The sequence below is a fragment of the Vigna umbellata genome, chromosome 1, assembly GCF_029865625.1.
Source record: "Vigna umbellata cultivar VRB3 chromosome 1, Vumbellata_1.0, whole genome shotgun sequence".
NCBI classification, from domain to species: domain Eukaryota; kingdom Viridiplantae; phylum Streptophyta; class Magnoliopsida; order Fabales; family Fabaceae; genus Vigna; species Vigna umbellata.
In genome coordinates, this window is record NC_142165.1 from 44,402,495 (window position 1) to 44,428,665 (window position 26,171).

The window sequence follows — 26,171 nt, forward strand, 5'->3', positions numbered from 1 at the left end:
AAATATTTTTTAATAATAGAAATTACGAATTACAAATAAAATAGATTGTCAAACATATTATCAACAAAAATATTTGTCGATAATACAAATTTTAATTTGTTGATTAATTTTATCAAAAAACTTATATACATATTGGTTATTCAATGAAAATATTTATCGATAATTAAAATTTCAAATTCATTGATAAAATATATTGATAAATTTGAATTTATCAACAAATTTATTTTCATCGTAAAAGCATATTCATAATTACGAAAATTTTAGAGTAACTTTTATATTTTAAATAAAAAAAAATATTAAAGATGACCTTATGTATAATGTAATCTCAAAACAATTATTATAATGTGATAAAAAGTGGATTTTTCTTCTTTATAAAATTCAATGTACTTTTTTAGTTTTATAAATTAAAATAAAAAGAAATGTTTGTCAATCATAATATCCCAGTCTATTCTTTGTCAAAACTTTTTTCCTAATAATAAATACGAAATTAGTGATGAAAGGAATGGAAGAGGTAAGTAAACTCTAAGGTGATGAATTTAGTTTAGTTTTTAAGAGTTATGTTTTCATTTTAAATTTGTTTTTTTTATTTCATTTTCAACTCCAAAAAAATTACTAAGTTTTATTAAAAAAGTGTTAATAATGTGAGCTTATCTTGATAAATATCAATGTTAGCAATACGTCGAGTCATCAAAAGAAATTTAAATACATTAAATATGATTTATTATAACTTTGAGTTAAGTTGGATTGAAAATAAAAATATAACTATAATGGGTTAAAATATTTTACTTAACCCACTAAAATATTTTTGTGTGGACAACACTGACTTATCAATTCACTCAAAAAAATGTTTTTTTTACCTAAATATAAAATTAATGTTAAATTAAAACTTTAATTTTCTAATGCATTATATATTATATGAAAATTTGGAAAATTTAGAAATGATGAAAAGTAATTTTAAAGACAGAAAACTTAAAATGTACGCGGATACATAGATAAATAATTTCTTGTGACATTTCTAGTTTTTTAAATCATTATGCATTATCTCTATTATACAATCTTTAATTGTTATAAAATTTTAACTTTTAGAAATTTTTATTATAATGCTGTAATTTTTTAATTGACATATTTCAAAAAAAGTATAAAGGTGTGTGATGTATGAATGCGATATATGTATTTGATACTACACATATCTTATCTTATATTATGATACATTTATTTTTAAAATAATAAAATCTGATATATAATATATGTATATTAAAAAAAGATATAATAATTTTTAAAAATATAACTATTATTGTACGCATTCAAATACATATATATATATATATATATATATATATATATATATATATATATGTATGTATATATATATGTATGTATACAGCATAAAAGAAATATACGTAGAAAGTCATGTCGCTATCAACTAATCCAGCAACAATGACATTTGATGGATGAACAGACTGTGCAACTCACATGTTTGACTAGGTTGAGGTTTTCAATCTTAAAACGGGGTTAATCCTTCCCTGTTTGTTTATCAGCACTACAATGAGTTTATTCATTTCACCTTGCCTTGATATTATGTTTAGATGGATAAATTAAGAATTTTCAAGAAATTTAAATAGTCATCATATACATATTGTTTTATTTATTAAAATAATTTTTGTATATAAGTCAATTCAGAATTATTGATTTTTTTATTTCAATAATATATTCCCATTACCACGAATTGCAATAAATTGTTTAAATATTAAATAATATTTAAATGTAATAATAAATTAGATTTGTATTCAACTATGGTTGGTCTTATTTTTTTTATTAAAATTATGTATGTAAGATTTGTTAGAATTCGAAGGATGTATAAAATCTGGTTTTCAAATATGAAATTAGATATTAATGGGTCAGACCAAACAAAAATAAACTTTGTTAAAATAAATTCTAAAATATGAATTTGATATCATATTAAACACCTTTTGGTTTTGATATCATATTAACAAACTTTGATAGGTTGAGGTACTATAATTACTTTAATTCATATTTATTAAAGTTACTTTTATGATATAGTTGGCTAGACTTTTTGAATTGATTTTTCAATTGATATTATTTGAAAACTTTTATAGATAAAAAAAAACATAGTCAAAGTTCATTAAAAACAACTCAAAAAAACATCAATAAAAAATCCTTTTAATATTTGGATTGCTCCGTCACGACCTTTAGTTTGGGTTAACTCATCTTAACCTTTGGTTTAGGACGACTGTCTTGACTTTTGATTCAGGTTGACATGTCTCTATCTTCAGTCCGCGTCTGTGCATCTTGACTTTCAGCTCGAGCCAATTTGTTTTGACCTTCTATTTGAGATAAGTCGTCTTAATTTTCAACTTGCCTCGTCCTTTGGTTTGGATTGTCTCACCTCAACCTTCGTCCTAGACCAACCTATATTGATGTTTGGACTGAGATGGCTCATCTCGACTTTCTCTTTGGGACAACTTGTCTTGACCTTCAGTTCGATACAATTTGTCTCGACCTTCAACCCAACCAACTAGTCATGATCTTTAACACGGGTCAACCCGTCATGACCTTTAGTTTAGGCCTTATCGTTGGCTTGGGTTAGCCTTATTGACCTTTGGCCCAAAGCGACTCATCTTAAATTTTTGTTCAAAATTATCCATATCAACCTTCGGTCCGAGTCGACCTTCGGTCCAAGTCGACCTGTCTTGGGTTTCGACCTGAGATGACTTACCTCAACCTTTATCTGAGATCGAATGAATTATTTTTAAGATTTAATTAAAGTCTTGTAATAAGGTCAATCCTACTTTAATTCTGACCTCAACCCATTAGAAAGAAGATTTTGAGAATTGAATTTATTTTCTCCTTCAGGTAATGACTTCCTAAATAGGGATTTATTTAAAGATGTACTAGCGAATTGATAGTTCTAAGTTATGTTTGACTATACTAATATTTTTTTTTATAAATAAAAAAATCATACATATTTCTATCATCGTGTATGTCCATTGAATATGAAATTGATATCTCATATTCCTTTTATTTTGATAACAAGAATATTCACATCCACCACTCAACAATCTCAAATATTAATTAAGTATTCTTTTAAATAAAATAAAATAAAAGCTTAATTTTGTTGTTGTCAAATATAAATAAAAATAAATTATAATTATATAAGTCTCAAAACAAAGTGGTAAAAATAGTTACATAAATATTAAATAATTATGTAAAAGAGTAAATAATCATACATAATTGATTTTTATAACAACTCCAATTTTTGAGCTATAAATGATTTAAAATAATTTGATTGATGTCGGGAAAAAAATAACTCGACTCATTTCTATTGAAAATAACATTAGTTGAGGTCGAGAAAAATAATTGTGTTTCATATGAGGCAAAGGACGGACAATGATACTTTGACAAAAAATAATAATTTTACATCTATTTGAAATTACTTTTTACTACCTTTTTTTCATAAATAGAAAAGTTCATTTATATTACGATTATTTTACTTTTATAATTAGTTGTGAAATAATAATTATAATCTAAAATAATTTTTCCGTCATAAGATACGGTTGATGTTGACTAATAAAATCTTGATGGACGTTCACAGGAAAATAACATTGACTTACATAAAAATCCATTCGACGAGGGAATATGTAAATAAAAAACAAGAATTTAAAGTAAACATAATTTAAAATTCTTAATTTTAAATAATTTAATTTTTTGTAACACTATAGAATTTGAGATTTTTTTAATTCTTTATCTAAATAGCATATTTAATTATGAAACATTTCAGAGTTTTTATAAAACAATAATTACCCTCTTAAATTTTTTTCAGCCATATTATAAAATTAAAATCATAGAAGGGAGTTGTTGGTTTTTTATGAAAGTTAGGAAGGAGGTAGCAAGTTTTAATTCATTTTATTCATGGTGTTTAGTTTTGATAAAAAGTTATTACATAATGTAATAGTTGATAATAAGATATATATCAGTGTTATTTTGATCTCTTTTATCAGTAATATATTTTTAAAATATTTTTCTATCAAAATTATCAATGATTAAATATTACTGCGAAAATGAAAAGTAATACATTAATTTTTGGTAATATTTTTATTTATTTATCCGGAAAATAATATAATTAAAGATCATCGATGATAATGATCTAAATTATTTAAGAAAGAATTTGAGTTACAATAAATTGCCAAATCTATTAATCTTTATAATCTCGAAATGTATATATCTCATCCAACCAACTCTTTTTAATTTCTTTAAACACTCTCATTAACTTCTTATTTTATTTTAAATATTTAATTTAGATTTAGTGAACATATCTTGGGATTACTAAGTTCTTACGTTTAATCAAACAAAACGCAAGTAATCAAATAGAAAACATGACAAGATTAAATTTGGACCATTTTTGATTCGTGAGCTTCAATGTTCGGCCTCACTTAATCCACCGAATAGTGATTGATGTTAATATTATAGAAGCAAGACACCCATATAAATTTGAAAAATATCTACTTTGTCTCTCTTCTATAATATGGCAACGAAGCTTTATGTGGGCACACACATGGTGACGTGTGTTCTTGTCTTCAGATTTCATTGAGAAAGTGTGGAAAGCTACATTCTGACATAACCTTAACTTGAAGAGAGATCGTTATAGTGTGGAATTTGAAGGTTATTATTAGATGATTTTTGTACGTGAAAAGTGATTTTTTTATTGTATACTCGAAGTTTTTTTAATATAATTTTTTAAATATATAATTTGGCATACTCTTCCAAATCTAAAAGTTTATTATAGATTGGAAAATCTAATTCTTTTAAATATAAACATATTTTCTAGATTGTAGAATTTGAAATACTCTTCTCAACTAAGAAAATTTTCAAATCGAACAATCTAGAGTATACGCACAGAAGAGAAAAACAAACCAAAGAAGATAAATCTTATGCCTTCACCGTTTACAAGAACGATGATAATAATAATAAATAACTATCACAATGAATGACACCGACAGAAACACAACCAAAAGAAAATCAGAGTGTAAAGAAGACAAGAAAACAAGAGAAAGAGAGTATGAAAGATGAAATAGGGTTATATTTTTAATTTTAGTTAGGGTAACTTTTATCATGGGTGTGCAAATAGCAATCTTCCACTACAAAAAGGCAAGATAACTTAAGAAAACAAGAGCGCAGTTGTGGCTTATAGATCAGACATGGAAACAAAACAAAAAATGGATCTCGATGTGAAGCTTTGAATGTGTGCTTGTGAAAACAGAACATAACAAAAGACAAACACAGCGAAGCATTTTGATGTAGTTAATGAAGAGAGCTACTAACCTCTTTGGTTGTGATGAGCTGTCACTGTCTCAACACTTGAGGGCTTCAATGGCCGTCTCTGTTCTTCTTTCCGACAAGTCTGTCTGAAAATTGACAATCTCTTCCTTCTCTGTTCAGTCTGCACCCAATTTATAGGAACTGATAACCACTTTGACGGTGAAAAGAAACCATTTTCTTAGAAAGTGGGTTTAAAATTTCAAAGGCACTTTGTTTGACTTTGAAATTCCGTTGGTTAGTATGATTTTTCTTGTGAATAATCTGGTTTTGACAAGAAGAATGGTGCATTGACCGAGCTCATGCATGCACCACCATGAGACCATGAGACCATGAGACCATGACAGAAGTGCAGCGAAGAGAGAGAAGTTGGAGTAGTGTTGCAGTGTGTAGAGATAACAGAGAGAGTGTGTTGGGAGTGAGTAAGGTTCACCGAAAAGGGTTGGGGCCATTATTGCATGTTGATGCTGACTCATGCTTCTCCAACACACGTTGCTGACTTTTTTTCTCTCCATCTTGTTTTATTCAGCTGCTTCTCCTTGGATTTATGTCACTCGGTTTGGATATTTTCCTTTTCTTTGTATTTTTGTGGATTCAGAATTATCCTGTTGGAATTTAATCACTATCTGATAAATATTTTCTTTATGTGGCCTGTTTAATATATTTAAAGGTTTAATTTCAGAACATGATATCCGTACCAAATAATTTCCTTCTCATATTACCTATATTTCGAATTTATTCTTATTTTAATACAGAATTTTTGCAATAATTAGATTGAGCATCGATAATTTTTTTTTAATTTTTAGTTTTATAATCTTTCTTTTTCTTTTACAATACACTTTTTTTTCTAATTATTTAATTTATTCTATATTAACGAAATTCACCTTGTCTCGAAGGTAAATGTTACATGAATCAAATGGTTTTTATTTTTTATCTTTGAATATTTATAAATTTTTTAATATTTTTATTTATTTATTTTACATAAAAATATTTTATTATTAATTTCAAGGGTTCAATCACATAAACCATTTATTTAGTAGGTAATATAGAAAATTGTTGTTTTTTTATTTTCTTTAATCCTTAATTTTCATTTTTTTTAAGAATTTTGGTTTTTCTAAAGTAATTTTAATTATTTCTTAAGAGTTTTATTAGTTTAATGTTTTGGAAAGTTTTGTTTAAATATTCAAGATACTTTTCATATTATCATGTTTTTTTTTTTGTGATTTTGGTGTACCAAACTATTTATAAGATACATATTTGATAATTTTTAATTTTTTTATTTGTTATTTATTTTTAATATTATAATATTATTTTTGATGATTTTTTATATAATTATGTTTATTTATCATAAGTGTAATTTTACTAATACAATTATATACATACGTGTTATTTGTTATAATATAATAATTTTATGTTGTTGTATGAATATTGCTTATTATTATCTAAGATTGAAATTTAAAAAAAAGAGATATTTATATAAAATTTCAATTTTTATTGGTTTAATATTTATTCTTTGTGAGATTTCGATGGTGTATTATAATTTTTATTAATATAAAAAAAATTCATTAAAATTTAAAGAAATAAATAAATAAACATTTAAAATATTTTTAAATTTTGATGTTTTTTCTAATTTTTTAAAAATATTTTTTAATTTTATCAACTTTGTTTTATTAACGTTAATTACTTTTATACACTCAACAAACCTCATATAATAATTATGTGAGACACCCTCATACCATCATACAACAATAGCATCATAGATACTCATACCATCATACAACAATCGCATCATAGATACTCATACCATCATACAACAATCGCATCATAGATACTCATCCCACCATACCACAATTACTAATAGACACTCATCCCACAATACTTAATAAACACTCGTTCCACAATACTCAATAGACACTCATTCCACAATACCCAATAGACACTCATTCCACAATACCCAATAGACACTCATTCCACAATACCCAATAGACACTCATTCTGATGATATGTTGATGAGCGGTCACGGGAGGTTATGCACTTGTGATGCCTTCTACTTCCTCTTACAAATACACTTCCAAAATACTCCATACCATCCACAAGGTTAGTCCTCAACACTATGTCTAAAACCGGCACATAGACCAACACATAATTCATCCTTCTCTACTTGAGACTAAATGATTATTAGAGTATCAGGATAACCTCCAACTACAGAACCCTCAACATCAACATATACACAAATAGCATATCATTACTGAATCTCTCCACGAGACTCATACCATACTCATATTCCTCAACTCACATTATACCCTTACAAAATCCCCCCATAATACTCATATCATGTTCAGATGCATAAATTCAAATCCAATATAATAAAATACAATCATCACAGAAATCATACAAAATGAATATATCACAAAATAAATTTACAATACTAAAATATCACCATAAATGGTCACTGGAGAAGAATCAAATGTTTGACGAATCAAACTCACCATAAACGCCAGTACATATGACTAGTCACAACTTACTGGATTTGACCAGGGCTGCTCTATGATCAGGGATGTACCAACTCCGGTTTTTAAGATTCCTCTATCCTACCATCACAATTATAATTCATAATTTCATATCTACCACAATAACATGAATTCATCAGACATTTTCATTCCAACGAGATATATTGCACAATAATTTAACAGTGCATAATCTGTTCAACAATATTTAAGTTAAAAACTTGTCGAGTAGACTTCCAGAAAAGAGAGGTGCGTGGACAACTTAAGTACCAAGTCTTTCCTTAGCCAAAGTGTTCCTCAGCTAGTTTTAACAAATTTCTTATTTACAGATTCAAAACAACAACATATAATATTAGCACAAAAATTCACTATAGATAGATATACAGTAAGCACCTATGTTTTTCATTAACAGTATTCACACAAAATTTCAAGACATGAATAGTAATAAAACAATATTAAATCATAAGGTTAGTCCCCCTACCTTTATTTCAGACTTAATCTCTTGCTCAGAATTTGTTCCCCGAAAACCCTCTCTCTTTGTGCAAAATAGCCTCCCCTCTCATGGCTATTTATAGTCCAAAATTTTTACTATTCAACAATTTTTTAATATTATTTATTATTTTAATCTTATTTTATTATATTAATATTATTTTAATCTGGAGTTCTTTATCCACTATCAATATTTTATTTTTTTTAAACAAAAAGGTAAAAGAAAAGAGTTTGAACCCATGTTCTTGAAATCACCACAATTTTCTACCAATTAAGCCACCAAAATTTCTTATTTAGCTTTCCACATTTTATTTTTACATAAACTTATTATATTTTCAATTCACAAAGAAATTTATTAGGTTTAATCATTCCGGAAGTCCCTTTTTTGGAGCAGAATCTCAATTTCGTCCCTTATTTTTTCGGTTTCTCAATTGAATCCAAATTTTTTGAAAATTGTAACAATTGGGTCCCAACCGTTAAATTGGGCCTAACGACGTAAGGCTGTGTTTGATGTGGCACGCTGTATATCATTTTGAAATTGGCGTGGCAGGCGTAAGGGAACTTTGTTTGACATGGATAATTATATTTTTTAAAATACAAAGAAAAGGAAAGTACGACTGAAATATAGGGATTGGGATTGAGATTCAATTTTATGGAATTAGGGAGGGGAGAAGTTTGTTCTGAGATTGAGGGGTTCTTGTAGGGTTCGTGCAAAGGTCCATGAAATTCACAAATTGGGGTATGAAATTGGAGATTTAGGGTTTAATCGAAGTTGACGTTGACAGAGAGCGTGCTTTTGTCGTCGTGGTTGAAATTGTGGGTGGGACCTTGTTCCGCTGGAATCTCAAGTGGCCAGGTCAATATAAGTTTGATTTTGTATTGATTATTGATTACAGAGGTCATATGTTGTATTATTAGACACGAAGGGCCGATCTAATGATATATGGAGCAAGTATTGGAGACAATGAAGGTGGAAGGGATTGAGCCAGACGTCCAAATTCAGGCACTCTTGGCTAAGCATTACACCAAAGATGGGCTTAATGAAAAGGCTGAAACTGTATTGAAGGAGATTGAAGGTGAAAACTTGAAAGAAAATCGGTGGTTATGTGCAACATTAATTCGTCTTTATGCATACCTGGGAAAGGCCGATGAAGTGGAGAGAATTTGGAAGGTTTGTGAATCAAATCCTGGGGTTGATGACTGCCTTGCTGCAGTTGAAGCTTCGGGAAGGTTAAAGAAAATTGATGAAGCTGAATCAATTTTTGAGAGGGCATCAAAGAAATGGAAACTGAATTCCAAGAACTACTCAGTTCTTCTGATGATTTATGCAAATAATAATATGCTAAAGAAGGGTGAGGAACTTATTAAGCGAATGGAAGATAGTGGGATGTATATAGGCTGTATGACCTGTAATGCACTTGTGAAACTGTATATCCATGTCAAACAAAGTTCTCTTACTTACGCCTGCCACGTCAATTACAAAAGGGGATCCAGCGTGCCACGTCAAACACAGCCTAACGCCGTTGAGCCCAATTTAAAGGTTGGGACCCAATTGTTGCAATTTTCAAAAAATTTGGATCCAATTGAGAAACCGAAAAAATAAGGGACGAAATTGAGATTCTGCTCCAAAAAAGGGACTTCCTGAATGATTAAACCAATTTATTACTACTAGTAATAAAATTGTTAAGTCTTTAAAAAATCTTTCAACGGATCCGTTAAAATTTTCATAAGTTAAAATTTTCATAAGTTAAAATTTTCAAAAGATCTTTTGATAAATTTCAAAATTTGATGAAATACAAAATAGGAGTGTATACTTTTTTTAATTGTAGAAAGAGAAAATATTTAAAAAAAAAAATTAAATGAATTTTTTTACAACGGATAGTTTTAAAATATTTGAAGATGCAATAAAAAAAATGTCCAAATAGTTTAGCTATTTTCGTCCCAAAATAAGCCCAACCATTAAAATCTCTATTTCTGTTCACCATCTACGCTAACCATTTAAAACATTCACTACATTTACTACACCATTAAATAATTAAAATTAAACATAAATATATTTAATTATCCCTCTAATTCGTTCATACACTTATTTAACACACGTTCTTACAATACATTATATAAGCATTAAGGGCATTTGACATTCAAAAGATATCTTGTCATGTAGATAGATATATGGAAATAAACTGTCTGAAGTAATTTCCATGAAACCACGTAATATTAACAAAGATATCTTAATTTTGATAATAAGCTCACCAATTTTCAATACACTATTTATTATTTTGTTAAATTAATTGAGGGTAAAGTTTTTTTTTTTTAATTTCAAGTACTTGAAAATGACTCTATTATTTAAACCAATCCTACCCATTCAAGTGTAATTGCTTTCTGCAGATGGTATTTATAGTGTACAAGAAAAACATATTAATCTACCACCATTTTATCATAGATAAGGTGAAACTAGTTTGGTATTCAAAGATTCCCAAAATTATATGGAAAATTGGAAACAACACGACGAAAAAAAGAATATTCGGCTATATTACCATTGGAAAGAGAAAGTAGAAAAATAAAATAAGATTATAAACATATTTAGATAAACTTATTCCTAATTATTATTAAGAGAATAAAATAAAAACGTTTTTTTCTCTATATAATAAAATTAACTTATTGGGAGGTTAAAGAAATTTTCAAAAAAGTACTAGACAATAACTTTTACAAGTTAATTTATATCGGAATTAATTTTAACTCATACAAAATTCATTCAATTTTTTAATGAGTGTTTATAGAAAATTTGTACAAATAAACCTTATAATATTTCTTTGATTTCCGCATTGAAATCCGGAGACTTATTTTTTTTCTTCATAATTTCGGTTTAAGATTTTAAGAAAAATCATAATTTTAAAAGTTATATAAAAGTATAAAGACTTGTACACGATAATTTTAATCTGATCTACAAGTAAATTCATATTTTTACTAATTTCCTTATGTAAAAAAGAAAAATCACATAAATTAATCTTATTGTAATTAGTATGACTAAATTTTTATTGAGTTTATTTTTCGTTATAATAGTTTTGAAATAATCCCTATTGTTTCGATTTTTTTATTAATAATTTCCTAGTAAGAGAGTATTTGGCATCTTTCATTACTTTGATTTCATTTAAAAAAGTTAATTTCGATAATAAAAATTATATAACCAAAAAGTGAATTTAAGGCATTTTGGAGGGTGAAAAACATAAAGTAAAACGAAGGGTCGGTTAAAGCTAAATTGAAGAGAGTGATGTCATTGAATTTTGGTGTCTAAATTGTGAGATAGACTTGGCATCAAACCTCACAAAGAAAATTGCAAATCCTTCTCCTCCAATTCATCACCTTCTTCTTCTTCTTCTTCTTCTTCAATTTTCTTTAGCATTGTTTCTTCAAGTTAAATCCACATGCTGTTTGTTGGTCCCTCAATGTTCAAATCTGTCTCTCTCTGTTGCTGCTGAGGTCCTTTTCCTTCTTCAAAGTGTTCTCGTGAAACCCCGTTGCCAAGAAACCTCCCACAACTACTTTCCCATGTGACTTCTCAACCTTCACCTTCTTCTTCTGACCAGAATTGACTTCCTTATAATAAACACTTACTTTCCTTCTTTTGGAGTTCCACCCTTCATTACCATCACTCCCCTTTTTCCATTTTTCAATCCAAAATCATTTCTTTGCTGGGGAACCAAAAATGGGTATGTGGAAATTCAGTTTTTTGGGGTTTCTTTGTGCCTATTTTCTCTTTACAATTGGTGCCGTGGAGCTGGGCAGAAACCAACCAACTGAAAGAATCTCAGGTTTTTTTTGCTGATTTTTGTTTTTTAGCTTCTTCCTTTTGCTTGGCTTTACTTTGGTCGTGATCGATTAACTGTGGTTATGTTTGATGTTGATTTTGACCGCATTGTATTGCGGTTTTCAGTGTTGTGTCTGTGGTTACTGTGAATGAGTTTGATTAAGATCCGGTTGTGATTGAGGTTGATTAGGATAGTTGTTGCATAAGTTGACGAGTTTTTTTTTGTGAAGTTATTGTTTCAACCATTGAGCATTGGGTTATTCAGCATTGAATGTGGATGGTTATTCTAAAGATCCAAAAGTACCAAGCTCTTTAATTAGATACTATAAATACTGGAATTTGACTGTATTTTTGCTTCAATATTCAATGTTCAATGACTGCGATTGGGTTAATGGTTTGGATAATGAATAACTGCTTAGGTTGCGTACCTTAAATGGTAATGCATGCCAAATGACGCCTTAGGACTATTCATGGTTGTGCTTGATTTCAGAGAACACATAACAATTAATTAGGGTATCTGAGAAATGTTTTGGTTGGTCTGCCCATGAACTTGTTTACGCTAGTAGATTGTAGATTGATAATTTTTTGTCTATTGGTTCTGTTATTTCTATAGATTGGCAATCTGATGTACCCAAAGGCATAAAAACAATGTATTGTAAACACATTTTTAAGGTTTGTTTTTCAAAATCTAGGGGGCTCTCTTGCCGGCTTCTGAGTTTCAATTTTGATAGTGGAATATTGTAATAGAAATTTCAACATTTCTGTTGCCTTCCTCTCTTATCCGAAGAGTTAAAAGTAAATTATCTTGTTTACCAACAGAAATTTGATTACAATTTAAATTGGAACTCTACAATTTGCAGAATATTCACTTCTTTTCTTGCATTTTGAGCCTTATAAAGCTAAGCATTTTGAGCCTTATAAAGCTAAAAAGGGGGGAAATGTTAGCCAAAATATGAACGCTACTCCCTGACAGAACACGTGTCTAAATTTTATGAAGACATTAATATTAACTTGCCACAGTGATGTATAGATTTTGAAAACATAGCATCAGGAAGTAGCTGGAATGGTTGTTAAGTTAAACAAGGTATATATAAAATTATGGTCTATCCTTTTTGACCCTTGGGATTTTAAGGTGTTTATAAGCAGTTTTTTGTGCTCTCTTTCATTGAATTACATTAAGCAATTATATTTGTGGAGATATACTGTAGTCCAATACACTTTTTATATCTGTGAGGTTATAAGCATGGTGTGGTTGAACCAACTGCAGGTAGTGCTGGTGATGTATTGGAAGATGATCCAGTGGGAAGGTTGAAGGTTTTTGTATATGAACTTCCAAGTAAGTATAATAAGAAAATTCTTCAAAAAGATCCGAGATGCCTCAACCATATGTTTGCTGCTGAAATCTTTATGCACCGGTTTCTCTTATCTAGTCCCGTCCGAACCCTTAATCCGGAAGAGGCTGACTGGTTTTATACCCCTGTATACACCACTTGTGACTTGACACCAAATGGCCTCCCTTTACCCTTCAAGTCACCGCGAATGATGAGAAGTGCCATACAACTTATTTCTTCAAACTGGCCCTATTGGAATCGCACAGAGGGGGCAGATCACTTCTTTGTGGTTCCTCACGACTTTGGGGCATGTTTTCATTACCAGGTACAAATTTTGTGCATTGTTTTCAATTTTCATTATTTATACCACTTTTATTATATATTTATATTAATTTGTACAGGAAGAGAAGGCAATTGAAAGAGGGATTCTTCAACTGCTAAGGCGTGCTACATTGGTTCAAACATTTGGACAGAGGAATCATGTATGCTTGAAAGAGGGCTCAATTACCATTCCTCCATACGCTCCACCACAGAAAATGCACACCCACCTAATTCCTGATAAGACTCCCAGGTCCATTTTTGTATACTTCCGAGGACTTTTTTATGATGTTGGCAATGACCCTGAAGGTGGTTACTATGCAAGGTAGGCCTTATTACAAGTTTAAAGGAGAAGGTCTGAGTGTAGCCTTTTATTTCTTTCATATAATAGATGCATAAGAAAGCTGATTTACATTTTTTTCGAAAGATGCAATTACTAGTAAGGACTTTGATTCATATAAATATTGTATTTTGTTTAACTATAAAAGTCAAGTCAATCATATTAAGATCTATTCATTACCTAAAATTGATTCTTTCTAAACAAAACATTGAAAGTCAAGTGTGCATCAGTGTATGCAATAACAAAAGAAGCTTGGATCAACAAATAATCCCTATTGATCAAACGGCCATGTTCTGTAATCTTGCAGAGGTGCAAGAGCAGCAGTGTGGGAGAACTTTAAGGACAATCCTCTATTTGATGTCTCCACTGAGCATCCAACCACGTACTATGAGGACATGCAACGAGCTGTGTTTTGCCTATGCCCACTTGGATGGGCCCCTTGGAGCCCAAGATTGGTAGAGGCTGTGATATTTGGTTGTATACCTGTTATTATTGCAGATGACATTGTGCTGCCATTTGCTGATGCAATCCCATGGGAAGAGATAGGAGTGTTTGTTGCTGAGGAGGAGGTTCCAAAGTTGGATACCATACTCACATCTATCTCACCAGAAGTCATATTAAGGAAGCAAAGATTGCTTGCTAACCCTTCCATGAAGCAAGCAATGCTTTTCCCACAGCCTGCTCAACCTGGAGATGCCTTCCATCAAGTTTTAAATGGACTGGCAAGGAAGCTGCCACATGACAACACCGTGTTCTTGAAACCAGGGGAGAAGATCTTGAATTGGACTGCTGGACCTGTGGCTGACCTTAAACCTTGGTAACATTTATATTGCTTTTTCTCAGGCCATTATAGGATTCTTTATTGTTCTTGCTCAATCCTCCCAAAGTGTTCATAGGGGTTGATAAATGGTTGATAAATGAGATATCTTTATTTTTGTTTTGTAAATTTTGTTATTTCCATAGATAATTCATTAGGTCATGTAATCCGTTTTGCAACATGATTGAGGTTTCATAGTATGCTCCAGATTCTTGTTTCCTCCTAATACATGTCTTATACTGCATGCTGGACTCTGTAAATTGGATGGCACTGCAAATTAAATTGTGATGGCAATTAACTTCACAGTAATTCTTGCATGTATTATTGTTCAGAGAGTTCTATTTGAGGTAGATGGAATACTAAATGTTGACACTTTTACACAGAATATTTAAGTCTTGGTATGTTGATATTTTCATGTTAAATTGATGATATCAGTTTGAAATGAAGATTCAATTATACCAGCACATTGTTTTGGTCAAGGTAAAAGTGAGGAAGAAAAAAAAAAGGAAAGGACTTAAAAATTGTACATTTCTATATTTGGTTGGACTTGAGAGAGATTTACAAGTATTTAAAGATAAAAATATTTTTATTTATTACACGTATTTTTTTATGCAGGTTATTTTTGTAATTTTATGTACATAGTCTTTTTTTTCTCTTTTTTTTTATACTATTGAACAATTTTTTTATTCATAGAAAAAGAAAAGACAAATAAAAAATCACTAACAAATGGTTATAGAACCTACTTTATGAGCCAATAGAGTGCAAATTAAGTCTTTTATGACAAGAATTTCACATCTTTAATTGAATCTATGCATTGTTTTGCTTATAAAGACTATTAACCTAATTACAAAGACTTCTAAAATATTTAAAGAGATTCATTTACAAGGTATGACCAATGACGCTTTCGACTTATGCCTTCACTAAAATTTAAGTTCTGTGTGTTATAAAAAGAATATATTTGTAGTTAGTTTCTTAACATGATTGTACAAGATATAAAATATAAGCATATGCGCTGTAGATCGTTTAAGAAATTTTATTACTAATTTAAAAAGTTATAATAAGAAAATTAGTTACATTTATTATTTTGAATTTTAAATCATTGAAGTTAGAAAAATTAAAAAAAAAAAAAAGAATGTTACGATACACAAAAGTGTTTTGATGAAAATTACAGTGATGACATCTATCAAACATTTTAATTTCTTTTGTTCTTAAAAAATAATTTTTAATTCTGATTATTTTACACAAAAACACACACACATATATATATATGAAAACACTTTATATTTTTATTCACTGCTCACTTAAAAAAAATTAAAGTATATAGTCAATTTGGATTTTTTTTATTTCAATGGAAACAATCTAAATTTTACTGAATGTTAATTTTTATTAGTTGTCTTCATTTTTTTAACTGATGTAGATTCAAAAGAGAGGTTAAAAAATAAAAGTTATAGTCGTACTAGAAATATTAAATTATAGGTTTAATACCTATTTTGGTCCCTATGTGTTCAAAGTTGTCCTTTTTTTTTTCAAAAGTTCACAACCGTCCTATATTTTGCAAAAACGGTTCACGTTAGTCCTTTTTGCTTACGGCGTTAAAAAAATTAACGGCAGAGTTGTCTTCCTGGCGAAACCTGAATGAGCTGTACAATTTCTTATTACGTGGCATTGTTTTGCATTTCCCGTACTTTTCTGCAGCTTCTTCCTTCTCCTTCTCTGAAAACCTTTATCTAGTGGAAAAACTTTTTCTCTCCAGTTCCTCAAACTCCACCATTTCTTCCTACCTCTGCGCCCTCACCCTCCACCTCACCTCGTCGGAACAAAACTGCCTTTTAAAAGGAAATTATTTACTTAAGGTTTAATAGCCAATTTAGTCCCCACTTTGATTGAAAAATCTCAATTTAGTCCCTCGTTATAAAAGTGTTTTACATTAGTCCTAACTTTTAAAATAGTGGGTCAGATTGGTCCCTTTCGTTAAATATAAGTTAACGAAATTAATGGATGATGATGTGACACAGCTTAAAGCTGATGTGTTAGATTGGTCCCTCGTTAGCTTTAAGTTGTGTCACATCATCATCCATTAATTTTCTTAACTTATATTTAACAGAAAGGACCAATCTGACCCACTATTTTAAAAGTTAGGACTAATTCAAAACACTTTTATAACGAGGGACTAAATTGAGATTTTTCAACCAAAGTGAGGACTAAATTGGCTATTAAACCTTTACTTAATTTTCAAATTTAGTTAAGAGGTTGTGAAAGAGAAGAGGCACAAGGAAGTGTTGAGGGAGGAGAGAGACATAAACGCAGGCAGAGCTGGAAGCGGTCCTCCCCGACTTTCCCTTTTTGTTAATCTGATATAGTTTCAGTTCATCTCAATGGCACACGATTAAAGCAAGGTTGAGATTGAATTTAAATTTGGAAAAGGGAACTTGTGTCACTGTATATTTTCAGATCTTGTAATACTGTATTTCCTCAAATCTTGTGCCACTGTATATTTCCAGATCTTGTAATACTCTTCTCTTTCTCGTATATGGGTAAAGATTGTATTGATTGAAATTGTTTTGATGCCCTCACCAACATGGCTACCTACACCACACTCCTTTACCGCGCCCTGGGTGCGATGAGAGTGAACGTGAGCGAGTGCGTGGTGATCGTGCGGAAGGGCAGAGAGATGGGGCGAAGCGTAGCAGTGGAGAAAACCTCATATCTCAGAACCTCAACGTTGAACACAGAAAGGGGAAAAGGGGATTAGGGTTTGGGAAGCAGCGTGAGATTCAAGAAGATGAAGAAGTGTGATAAAGCTTTTGAGTGAAAATGGGATTGCCATGTGCCAGTGTCTTATTGGCTGAGCTTGCCAACTAATTGGACAAGTCATTTAATTTTTGCCAGGAGAGCAACCTGCCGTTAAAGGATCCACTTAAACTGTTTTTGCAAAATATAGGACGATTGTGAACTTTTGAAAAAAAGGAGGACAACTTTGAACACATCCTACAAATCTAGGAACCAAAATAGGTATTAAACCTAAATTATATTAAAACATTAATCGTTTTTAAATGTACGTGATGTTATGGGAAATTATTAAAACTTGTAAAAATTGTCTTTGTCGAAAGAAATAAAGCTCAAAATTATTACAACACGTCTGTCTGTTTCTATTTCGAGAAAACTTCTTCGAATACAGTTTTATGATAGAAAAATAAGAAAAAAAAACAAAATTCTTCCTAAACAAGAAATAAACTTTTGGAGAAATTATAGCTTCTACACGTTTACTTTAAATCATTTATGTAAAAATTAATTTTACTTTTTCCATAATACTTTTCTTCATTTAAAGTGATTGTACAAAATTGTCTTCAATCAAATGAAATGTGAAATATTAATACCCAAAAGAATCAAGTGTTGTTGAACAAGTAATCATCCAAAATGAGATAAATGTTGTCTATACGCGTCTTTAAAGAAAAAAGGTTTAATTTTTTCCCAAAATAATAATTTGTTTTTAAGAAATTTTCTAAATGAATCTAAGGTTTCTTTACTTCTCCAAATGGTTTAAGAAAAAGAAACAACATAGAAAATAAATTAAGGTCTAACAAACTTAGGTTTTGTAATATTGGTTTTATATAATTCAAAATTAGATTTGTTATTGTCATTATAATTGTTTGAAGAGAAAAGTGAAAAAAATAAAAAATTTAAAATTTAAAATTTGACACCATTATTATTATTATTAATCACGACCAAACTATATTACATCATATTTGAAGTACTATAATATCAAGATCCAAACAAATTACAAAAATTAATTAGTAATATCTAGTTAAAGTTCTTAATAACAAAAACTCATACAGACTTAATGCAAATATAAAATGATGCTTACGTCGCATAAATGATCTATTATTGATAAACATGCCCAACTTCTTCACTCATGTGTGTAGGGTCAAAAATCATCCGTAAATATTGAATTATTTGTCCGAATTAACTTTCAATAATAATTTATTTACTTTCTGTTATTTAACCTTTAGTTTTTGGAATAAAAAAACAATTAAAATTTTGGAGGGGTCGAATTTTTAACTGTTACAAAAATAAAATGACATTAGTGTTTTTTTTAGAAATTTCTTTTAAAAAGGTGTATTGGAGAAAAAGAATTCTAATAAGCTGAGTTTATTTTAATAATTTAATAAGTATTTCAGAGTCTGAAGAGCCTCTGTTAATGAATTTAATAACCACAAATGATTGGTTGCAGTAGTTTTTGCACATTCCACTGGAAAATAGCCATGGCAATGGCTTCAACCACTGCTTTTCCAGTGACAAATTCAAGCTTTTTCACTCCCCAAACATGGTTTTAGAGTAGACCCTTTAGGTTCCTTACTCCCACAACTCATAAACATCACATTTCACTCACACCCTTATCTTCATCTTCTTCATCTTCTTCTTCTTCTTCTTCTCTTACTGAATAAAGCTGCACTTGCACGGTTGCACCGCATTCACATCTTATCTCTCATCTTATTCTCATTTTCTTTCCCTTCCATTGCTTTTTCTACTCTCAGTTTGCACTGTCTGGGAGGAACAATGGAACATAACAGTTATAGGACAAAGATCAAAAGCACTATTCTTCACCATCTCTTCCAGAAGGAGCGACAGAGCCCTTATTATGACAATCTATGTCGCCCTGTTTCAGATTTGCTTCCTTTCATTGCCAATGGGATCAGAGGTGTCACCACCAATCCAGCGGTGCTTACTTTTCTTATTTGCCTCAAAACTATCTTCTTTTGCATCAGTTTCTATGTTATCTTGGCTACTTTCAGTGTATTGGTCTTGATTGCTGTACGATGGTCTCACATTGCAGATTTTTGAGAGAGCTATTTCATCCTCAAATGCCTACGATGAACAGTTTAGGTAGTTTTTAACTTGATCTTGGATTCACAAGAGATAACCTTTTCGCAAGAATAGGAAATGAAGTCCATAGTTTTGCCCTTAGCTTCCTGTAATGAGGAGAGATTTGAATACCTACTTTCGGTAATTAATTACTGTTCAAATCAATAATTAATAACACTATTCAGTTAACATATGTATAATGGTCAGTTTATCCCCTAATCTGAGTTTGTAGGAGGTAAATACTAACTTTTCTCTCTTCAGAGATAGAAGAGATCAAGAAAGGGAAACCATTACCAAATGCTACTTCTTACTATATGAATGGTCAGAACAATAAAAGATAGTTAAATCAATCAAAATACCATATATATATATATATATATATATATATATATATATATATATATATATATACACTATTAATGAATTTATGGAATGAATACACTCATTTCACATTTTTAAACTAACAGTCAGAGGATCTTAATTAACAAAAACGAGACCTGCGGTTTACCTTGATATCCATAATATGCAACTGATGTATGATGATATTTCTTTCTGGGTATGATACAAAATATTATTAATTTGATTTGCAATCAAGTAGGAAATTGGTAGGGGCAGGAAAAGACACAGAGGGTGCCTATTGGGAATTAGTAGTGAAAGACATACATGATACTTGCAAAATCTTGGAGCCAATTTACAATGATTCAGATGGGGTAGATGGATATGTATCTGTTGCAGTTTCCCCCAAGCTAGCAAATGATACCAAGGGGACAATTGAAGAGGCAAAATGGCTTCATAAGATGATTGGGTGTTCAAATGTTTACATTAAAATTCCTGCAACCGATGAATCCATTCTTTCTATGAAGGAGGTTATTTCTCTGGGGATAAGTGTAAATGCCACAGTAAGTTTGTTAATTATGTGCTTTCTGATGCCACAAATTTTGATCCTCAATAGCTGCAGCAGCAATACCCTCAGAGTTTGTGTTTTTGAAACAGCTCATATTCTGCCTCCCTAGATATGAAGCAGTGATTGATGCTTACTTGGATGGCCTTGAGGCTTGTGGGAGAACTGATCTCTCCAAGGTTTCAAGTGCAGCAGCATTCTACATCAGTAGAGTGGATACTACGCTTGACAGAAAACTTGACCAAATTGGTACCTCTGAGGCTCTTGATCTCAAAGGAAAGGTGTGAAGCTGTTTGTTTTTTAACTTTCAGACAGCTTCGTTTGAGAAAATGTTTCATACTTTAGTTTTTGTTTTCACTTTCAATCTAAACATGTTGTTTATTTTAACCTTATTTCTGTTTTGTAAAGTTTGTATAAGATATAGTTAACTCCTTTTCAGTTTGGGATGTTTGGCCTGAAAATGTTATAACAATTGTGGTAGGGTGCAATTGCTCAAGCAGTCTTAGCTTACCAACTTTATCAGAAAAAGTTTTCTGGTCCAAGATGGGAACACTTGGAGAAGAGAGGTGCCAAGAAGCAGAGGTTAATGTGGGCTTCAACAAATGTGAAAAATCCAGCTTACCCTCACACATTTTATGTTGATTCTCTTATTGGACCGGATACGGTGAGTAATGCAAAAATTATATACTTTCAAATCTATGTGCTTCTAACAAAGACCTATAATTCTATCATATACTTAAAAATTGTTTATTTAATGTCTACAATCACTATTTTATTTATTTTTAATGAATGCATATATTATATTAGCTATATATTAACTACAATATATTTTTATTATTAGGTTGGTGAAATAACCTTGCCTTGTATTTTATGGGTGTGTAGATTTCAACGATGCCAGAGCAAGCTCTCAAAGCCTTCATGGAGCATGGCATTCTTTCAAGAACTCTTGATGCCAAAGTATCAGAGGCTCAACAAATTTACAATGCAATTCAGAAGTTGGGGATTCATTGGCCTTGTATTGGATCACAACTCGAACGTCAGGTGCTGGATTCCTTCACAAAAAGCTTTGATAATGTGCTCAATTGCATTCACAACAAAACACTTGTACAAGTCTGAGGCAACACTGCTTGCATGTTAATTAATTGTTTATGGCTGAAAATTGTAGCAGAGACTAAAAAATCTATGTACTAATAAATATTTCCTATACCTTTCAATTTTTAAACATGTATTTACTAAGAAAACTTACTACTAGTCTATAAGCCAAATTTTGGCACATTGGGATGATGATCTGGTGTGTCCGAAGTTAAATATCGAAATAAAATCAATTTAAAATGTATAAAAGATATAAATATTATTATGAATTAATTTTGTGAGATTGAATTAAATTTAAAATTTATTAGTCGAATTTTCAGTTAAAGTTTAATTTATTATATATTTATTGTTAATTAAACATATTATTGAACTTATCAAACTTAAAGAAAAAATGTATTTTCAATAAAAACAGTTTATGGTAATTTTTTATTTCTTTCAGACTTTAAAAATAATGTATTTTCAATAAAAATGGTCTATGGTAATTTGTTATTTCTTTTCAAGCCACTGGTTTATAATTTTTGAAAATATTTTAACAAAGAAATATTTATTTCTTGAATAAAAGAACAATCATATTCAATTGTAATTAGTATTCCACTTCATTGGAACTCTGTAATTCCAACTTCACTCTAAAAAAAGCCTATCTTTTTATACATAATTACACGATGGATTTAATTTGAGCTCTATTTAAAAGAATTATTTCTTTTTCAAGCCAATTCTAAGTTATATAGAGTCACGTGTCAAAAGTTATTATCACATTTCTATTATTTAGTTTATATTTTATTTTTTTAAAATAGATAACAACAATTGTACTGTCATTATTTAATATTTAGTATTATTTAAGTTATATAAATACATTTAATATTATAAATAAATAAAAAAGTAAAAATGTTTATTTTCCCTGAACATGAAATAACGAGTTTGCCACGTTTGCACATCCCCTTCTTTCTTTTCACGACCATTCTCTTTCTTCTCTTATCTTCTTCTTCTCTTTCTTTCGTTCTTTCTTTCTGTGATCCTCAACTCAACAACAAAGCGGGGCCTCAGAGAGCAAAAATGGCATTGCAGGCACCAAGTCTTCACTGCGTCCCCACCGTGAATGGTGGCCTGAGAAGACCCTCCGCCAGCCCTTTTGCTCTCAAGTCCTCATTCTTCTCTGGTTCACTCAATCTTCGTCTTCATCCCAATCACCGCCACCTCATTTCAGCATCACCTAGGATTTCCATGCGCGTCGCTTCCAAACAGGCCTATATCTGTCGCGATTGCGGGTCAACCTTCATTTTTTTGTTCTTTTCCGCGTTTTCAATATAATACTGAGAGATATGCGATAATTGATATAAATTTTGTTGTTGTTTGATGCAGCAATTATATGGTTTTGGTAATGCTATTGTTGTTGATTGATGCAGATATATTTACAATGACAGAACTCCCTTTGATAAGTTGGCTGATAACTATTTCTGCCCTGGTAATTGCTCCTTCCATGTTTTTCTTCCCAAACTTCTTTCCCCTTACTAACCACTCGCAACTGTATCTTACAACAATTTTTGGGTACGTGTGGTGTGCACAAGCTTATGACTTACTAGATAGAAAAAAGAAAAATCACTTCTCTGTGAAAATTAATGTTTGGAGAAATTATATGAAAATTTTTCGATGAATATACATACAAGACAATTTTTTTTATTTGTATTTTAGAAGCAACATTTTTCGCTCTTTTTTTTTCATTTTATTTGATGCCTTGAAGCATGTTTTTCTGTATTGAAATTTCCGAAGTACTTTCCAACTTCAATCTGAATATAACCTTATTCACAAGAGCCATTTTATATGGTAACATATACACTTTTACGTTAATTTGATACAAGATACAAAAGTAAAATAAAATGATCTAAAAAAATTTAAGTTTTATATTTAAAAAAAAAAAGATGAGAGTAAAAAATAAATAAAAGTAATATAAACGAATGTAGAATATTTAGGTTTGTCAAATAATATTTTCCTTTGTCTTGTTGATATTCTTTCTTCATGCGCGAGTTTTGTAAAAGAAATATTAAAAGATTATTTTAAGTTATAATATATCATAATTCAATAAGATTTTACCATATTAATACATTCTTCTATTCATTAAGATCATGTACAGATAAACTCAATCTTTTTTCTTCTAAATATTATAAAATATAGACAGTGCATCAAAATAAGTTCAATCTTGTTTCGCAATGGAAGATATAAGATTGTTTAGTGGTAAAGTTGGAAGAAGGCGGGAAAGGATGTGGATTTAATTCCTTTGGTTTAGCGGATTTTGAAGAGAGTGGAAGAGGATATGAGTTCAACCCCACTAACCATTAACATTGTCCACTAAAAAAATCTTGTTTTGCAATTGGAAACCAAGATTAATCACTTGATACCTCAATGAGTTAGCCTCTTTGTAAATTGAAATGTTAGTGTTTTAGATTGATATTGGATGATAGGGAATCATGTTGAAATACTACCAAGCACAATGTTAGGTAAATATTTATATATTTCTTTTTCTGTTGAGAAATTGACCCCATGTCTAAAATTGGCTTTTCAATGAAACAACTCTTTTTTTATAGATTTTTTTTTACTTATTTTACGATCAAGTTGGTTTTGGAATAAAAATACTCAAATATATATTAAACAACTTCAAAGTCTTTTTGAACCATTTTGAAATCAATTTAAAAAATTCTTGACTCAAACACACTTCTGAAGAGATGGAAAAATGTGTTTATGGAATGGTTAACGGTTAGTCGGCTCTTGGTAAAAATTAGTAGAAGCAGAAAAAAACGAGTGGAAAGAAGTTGGTAAAAGTGCATATGATTGCCATAAATAAATAGTGTTTTGCAGTTTGTGGTGCTCCAAAACGAAGATTTAGGCCATATGCACCAGCTGTCAGTAAAGATGCCAATAGCACAGATGTTAGAAAGGCACGAAAAGCTGAACTACAGAAAGATGAAGCAATTGGGTAAGCTATAAATCTTTATCTGTTTCTCTCAGTCATTATATCTCCACATTATTTTCGCATTAACATCATGCAATAAATTTTGCACCAGGAAAGCACTTCCTATTGCAGTTGTCGTGGGAATTGCAGTGCTTGCTGGATTATATTTCTATCTGAATAGCCAATACTAGGCTGAATGAATGTTTGATTGCAGTTTATGCCTTCCTTTTCTGTTCTTCATTCTGTCAGAATGACCATACAATAAATGATACAATTATTTTTGGAGAGAAGAATGTTCATATTTGTCAACCCTGGCGGGTCAAGGATGCAATGCAATGTTGTTAATAGAGGGGAGAATTGATTTATTTACTTTGTGCCATTAACCTGATAAAAATCATTTTGCAAAATTTGTGTTTTCAACAATGTCTAGAGTTTTCTAAGAAAATGTGGTGTCAAGATTTTCTTCTCTAAGGAATCTCTCGAACACACAGTCAAACCCTCGTGCTTGTAGCCTTCACGAGCTTCTTTATAGCTGGATTGAGAACTGTGGTCTCAAAACCTTTTCAAAACTATACAAGGATTTGCGAGCATTCTGAATAAACAGTAAAATCCTGCACTTAATTATCGTCATATTTTTCAGGATTTTTAAACGAATTAAATATTGGCATTTGACATAAAAGATTAAGATAGTGTTAGTGTGAAAAAAGAGTAAAGAATCTCCACTTTACGATTCGAGGAAAGTATCTTGATCAAGTTCCAGATTTACTATATAAAGTTTTCCGTATTGTTTCTTTGAGGTTTTTATCCTTCCCATAATTGGACGAATTTGAAATAAAGAAAGCCAATAAACGGCTAAAGTAGACTACTAAAGAACTACACAAATAATGATATTTTGACATCTAATTTTTTTTTTTACATTCATACGATACTATCTTACTTTTAAGTTTTTATAAATACAAAAGTTTTTTTATGATATGTTATTCCTGGATCAGTTGTCAAATGTTGTGAAACAATTTTTTTTTTCCGTAACAAAATGTGATCAAAGGCAAAGGAAACAGGAATTTAAAAGTGAGCAAAAAGAGATGGATTTTCGATTTTGTACCTCTTTGTTTCCCTGACATCACAAACTCTTGCACATTTTAAATATGGGTAGCGATATTCCAACAACGCAAATTTGACAAAAATTTGACAACGCCACGTGTCAACTTTTAAGTGGTCGAAATTTGAATGTTATTTGTAATTAAAAATCTGATGCTGAGGGGCTAGAAGTTAGGATTCCGAAATTGCCCTCTTCATTTTCGAAGTGTAAGTTCTGTCCTTATGAAGGTGTTCTCTCTCCATTTTAGGGATTTGAAAATCATTTGAACTTGTGTCTTGATAACAGTGTTGTTCGTCCTCCATTGTAAGGGTTTCGTTTGTTTTCAAGA

The 26,171-nt window shown here is 30.4% G+C and overlaps 4 protein-coding genes and 1 pseudogene across 5 annotated transcripts in view; 4 read left to right on the plus strand and 1 right to left on the minus strand.

Moving 5' to 3' along the window:
- Positions 1–5,837, minus strand: part of LOC124827430 (sec14 cytosolic factor-like) — an 18,360-nt gene extending 12,523 nt beyond the window's left edge. The window contains exon 1 of the mRNA XM_047300486.2: positions 5,341–5,837. The gene's annotated coding sequence lies outside the window, so the exon portion shown is untranslated. The remainder of the gene's footprint in view (positions 1–5,340) is intronic.
- A 3,436-nt stretch (positions 5,838–9,273) lies between these two features.
- LOC124827435 (pentatricopeptide repeat-containing protein At1g15480, mitochondrial pseudogene) lies at positions 9,274–9,933 on the plus strand (annotated as a pseudogene).
- Positions 9,934–11,634: 1,701 nt separating this feature from the next.
- On the plus strand, positions 11,635–15,170 carry LOC124827431 (putative beta-1,4-xylosyltransferase IRX10L). Its single transcript, XM_047300488.2, has 4 exons — positions 11,635–12,142; positions 13,406–13,794; positions 13,871–14,112; positions 14,435–15,170. Exons 1-4 carry the CDS (start codon positions 12,037–12,039, stop codon positions 14,946–14,948), a joined length of 1,251 nt encoding a protein of 416 aa, XP_047156444.1. The 5' UTR covers positions 11,635–12,036; the 3' UTR covers positions 14,949–15,170.
- A 3,984-nt stretch (positions 15,171–19,154) lies between these two features.
- Positions 19,155–22,038, plus strand: LOC124827420 (uncharacterized). 2 transcript variants are annotated; one of them, XM_088111023.1, is made up of 7 exons: positions 19,155–19,292; positions 19,480–19,663; positions 19,779–19,828; positions 20,406–20,706; positions 20,801–20,989; positions 21,190–21,372; positions 21,550–22,038. In XM_088111023.1, the coding sequence occupies exons 2-7, from the start codon at positions 19,502–19,504 to the stop codon at positions 21,844–21,846; spliced, it is 1,182 nt and encodes a 393-aa protein (XP_087967149.1). In that variant the 5' UTR covers positions 19,155–19,292; positions 19,480–19,501; the 3' UTR covers positions 21,847–22,038. The 2 variants fall into 2 exon arrangements, with proteins under 2 accessions (XP_087967149.1, XP_047156427.1); XM_047300471.2 differs by lacking the exon at positions 19,155–19,292 and having other exon boundaries at positions 21,591–22,032.
- A 700-nt stretch (positions 22,039–22,738) lies between these two features.
- On the plus strand, positions 22,739–25,109 carry LOC124827433 (Rubredoxin-like superfamily protein). Its single transcript, XM_047300489.2, has 4 exons — positions 22,739–23,065; positions 23,204–23,262; positions 24,651–24,768; positions 24,857–25,109. The coding sequence occupies exons 1-4, from the start codon at positions 22,854–22,856 to the stop codon at positions 24,933–24,935; spliced, it is 468 nt and encodes a 155-aa protein (XP_047156445.1). The 5' UTR covers positions 22,739–22,853; the 3' UTR covers positions 24,936–25,109.
- Positions 25,110–26,171: the final 1,062 nt, after the last annotated feature.

What these genes read in the sequence shown, in the direction of transcription:
- LOC124827420 (XM_088111023.1), top strand. Translation starts at nt 19,502, where the DNA reads ATGGAACATAACAGTTATAGGACAAAGATCAAAAGCACTATTCTTCAC. An exon ending in GCCTACGATGAACAGTTTAG is followed by an intron (nt 19,829 to 20,405) that starts GTAGTTTTTAAC and finishes GCAATCAAGTAG; the next exon opens with GAAATTGGTAGGGGCAGGAA. An exon ending in CTCTTATTGGACCGGATACG is followed by an intron (nt 21,373 to 21,549) that starts GTGAGTAATGCA and finishes TTTTATTATTAG; the next exon opens with GTTGGTGAAATAACCTTGCC.
- LOC124827431 (XM_047300488.2), top strand. Translation starts at nt 12,037, where the DNA reads ATGGGTATGTGGAAATTCAGTTTTTTGGGGTTTCTTTGTGCCTATTTT. An exon ending in ACCAACTGAAAGAATCTCAG is followed by an intron (nt 12,143 to 13,405) that starts GTTTTTTTTGCT and finishes AACCAACTGCAG; the next exon opens with GTAGTGCTGGTGATGTATTG. An exon ending in GAAGGTGGTTACTATGCAAG is followed by an intron (nt 14,113 to 14,434) that starts GTAGGCCTTATT and finishes GTAATCTTGCAG; the next exon opens with AGGTGCAAGAGCAGCAGTGT.
- LOC124827433 (XM_047300489.2), top strand. Translation starts at nt 22,854, where the DNA reads ATGGCATTGCAGGCACCAAGTCTTCACTGCGTCCCCACCGTGAATGGT. An exon ending in TATATCTGTCGCGATTGCGG is followed by an intron (nt 23,066 to 23,203) that starts GTCAACCTTCAT and finishes TGATTGATGCAG; the next exon opens with ATATATTTACAATGACAGAA. An exon ending in TGATAACTATTTCTGCCCTG is followed by an intron (nt 23,263 to 24,650) that starts GTAATTGCTCCT and finishes AGTGTTTTGCAG; the next exon opens with TTTGTGGTGCTCCAAAACGA.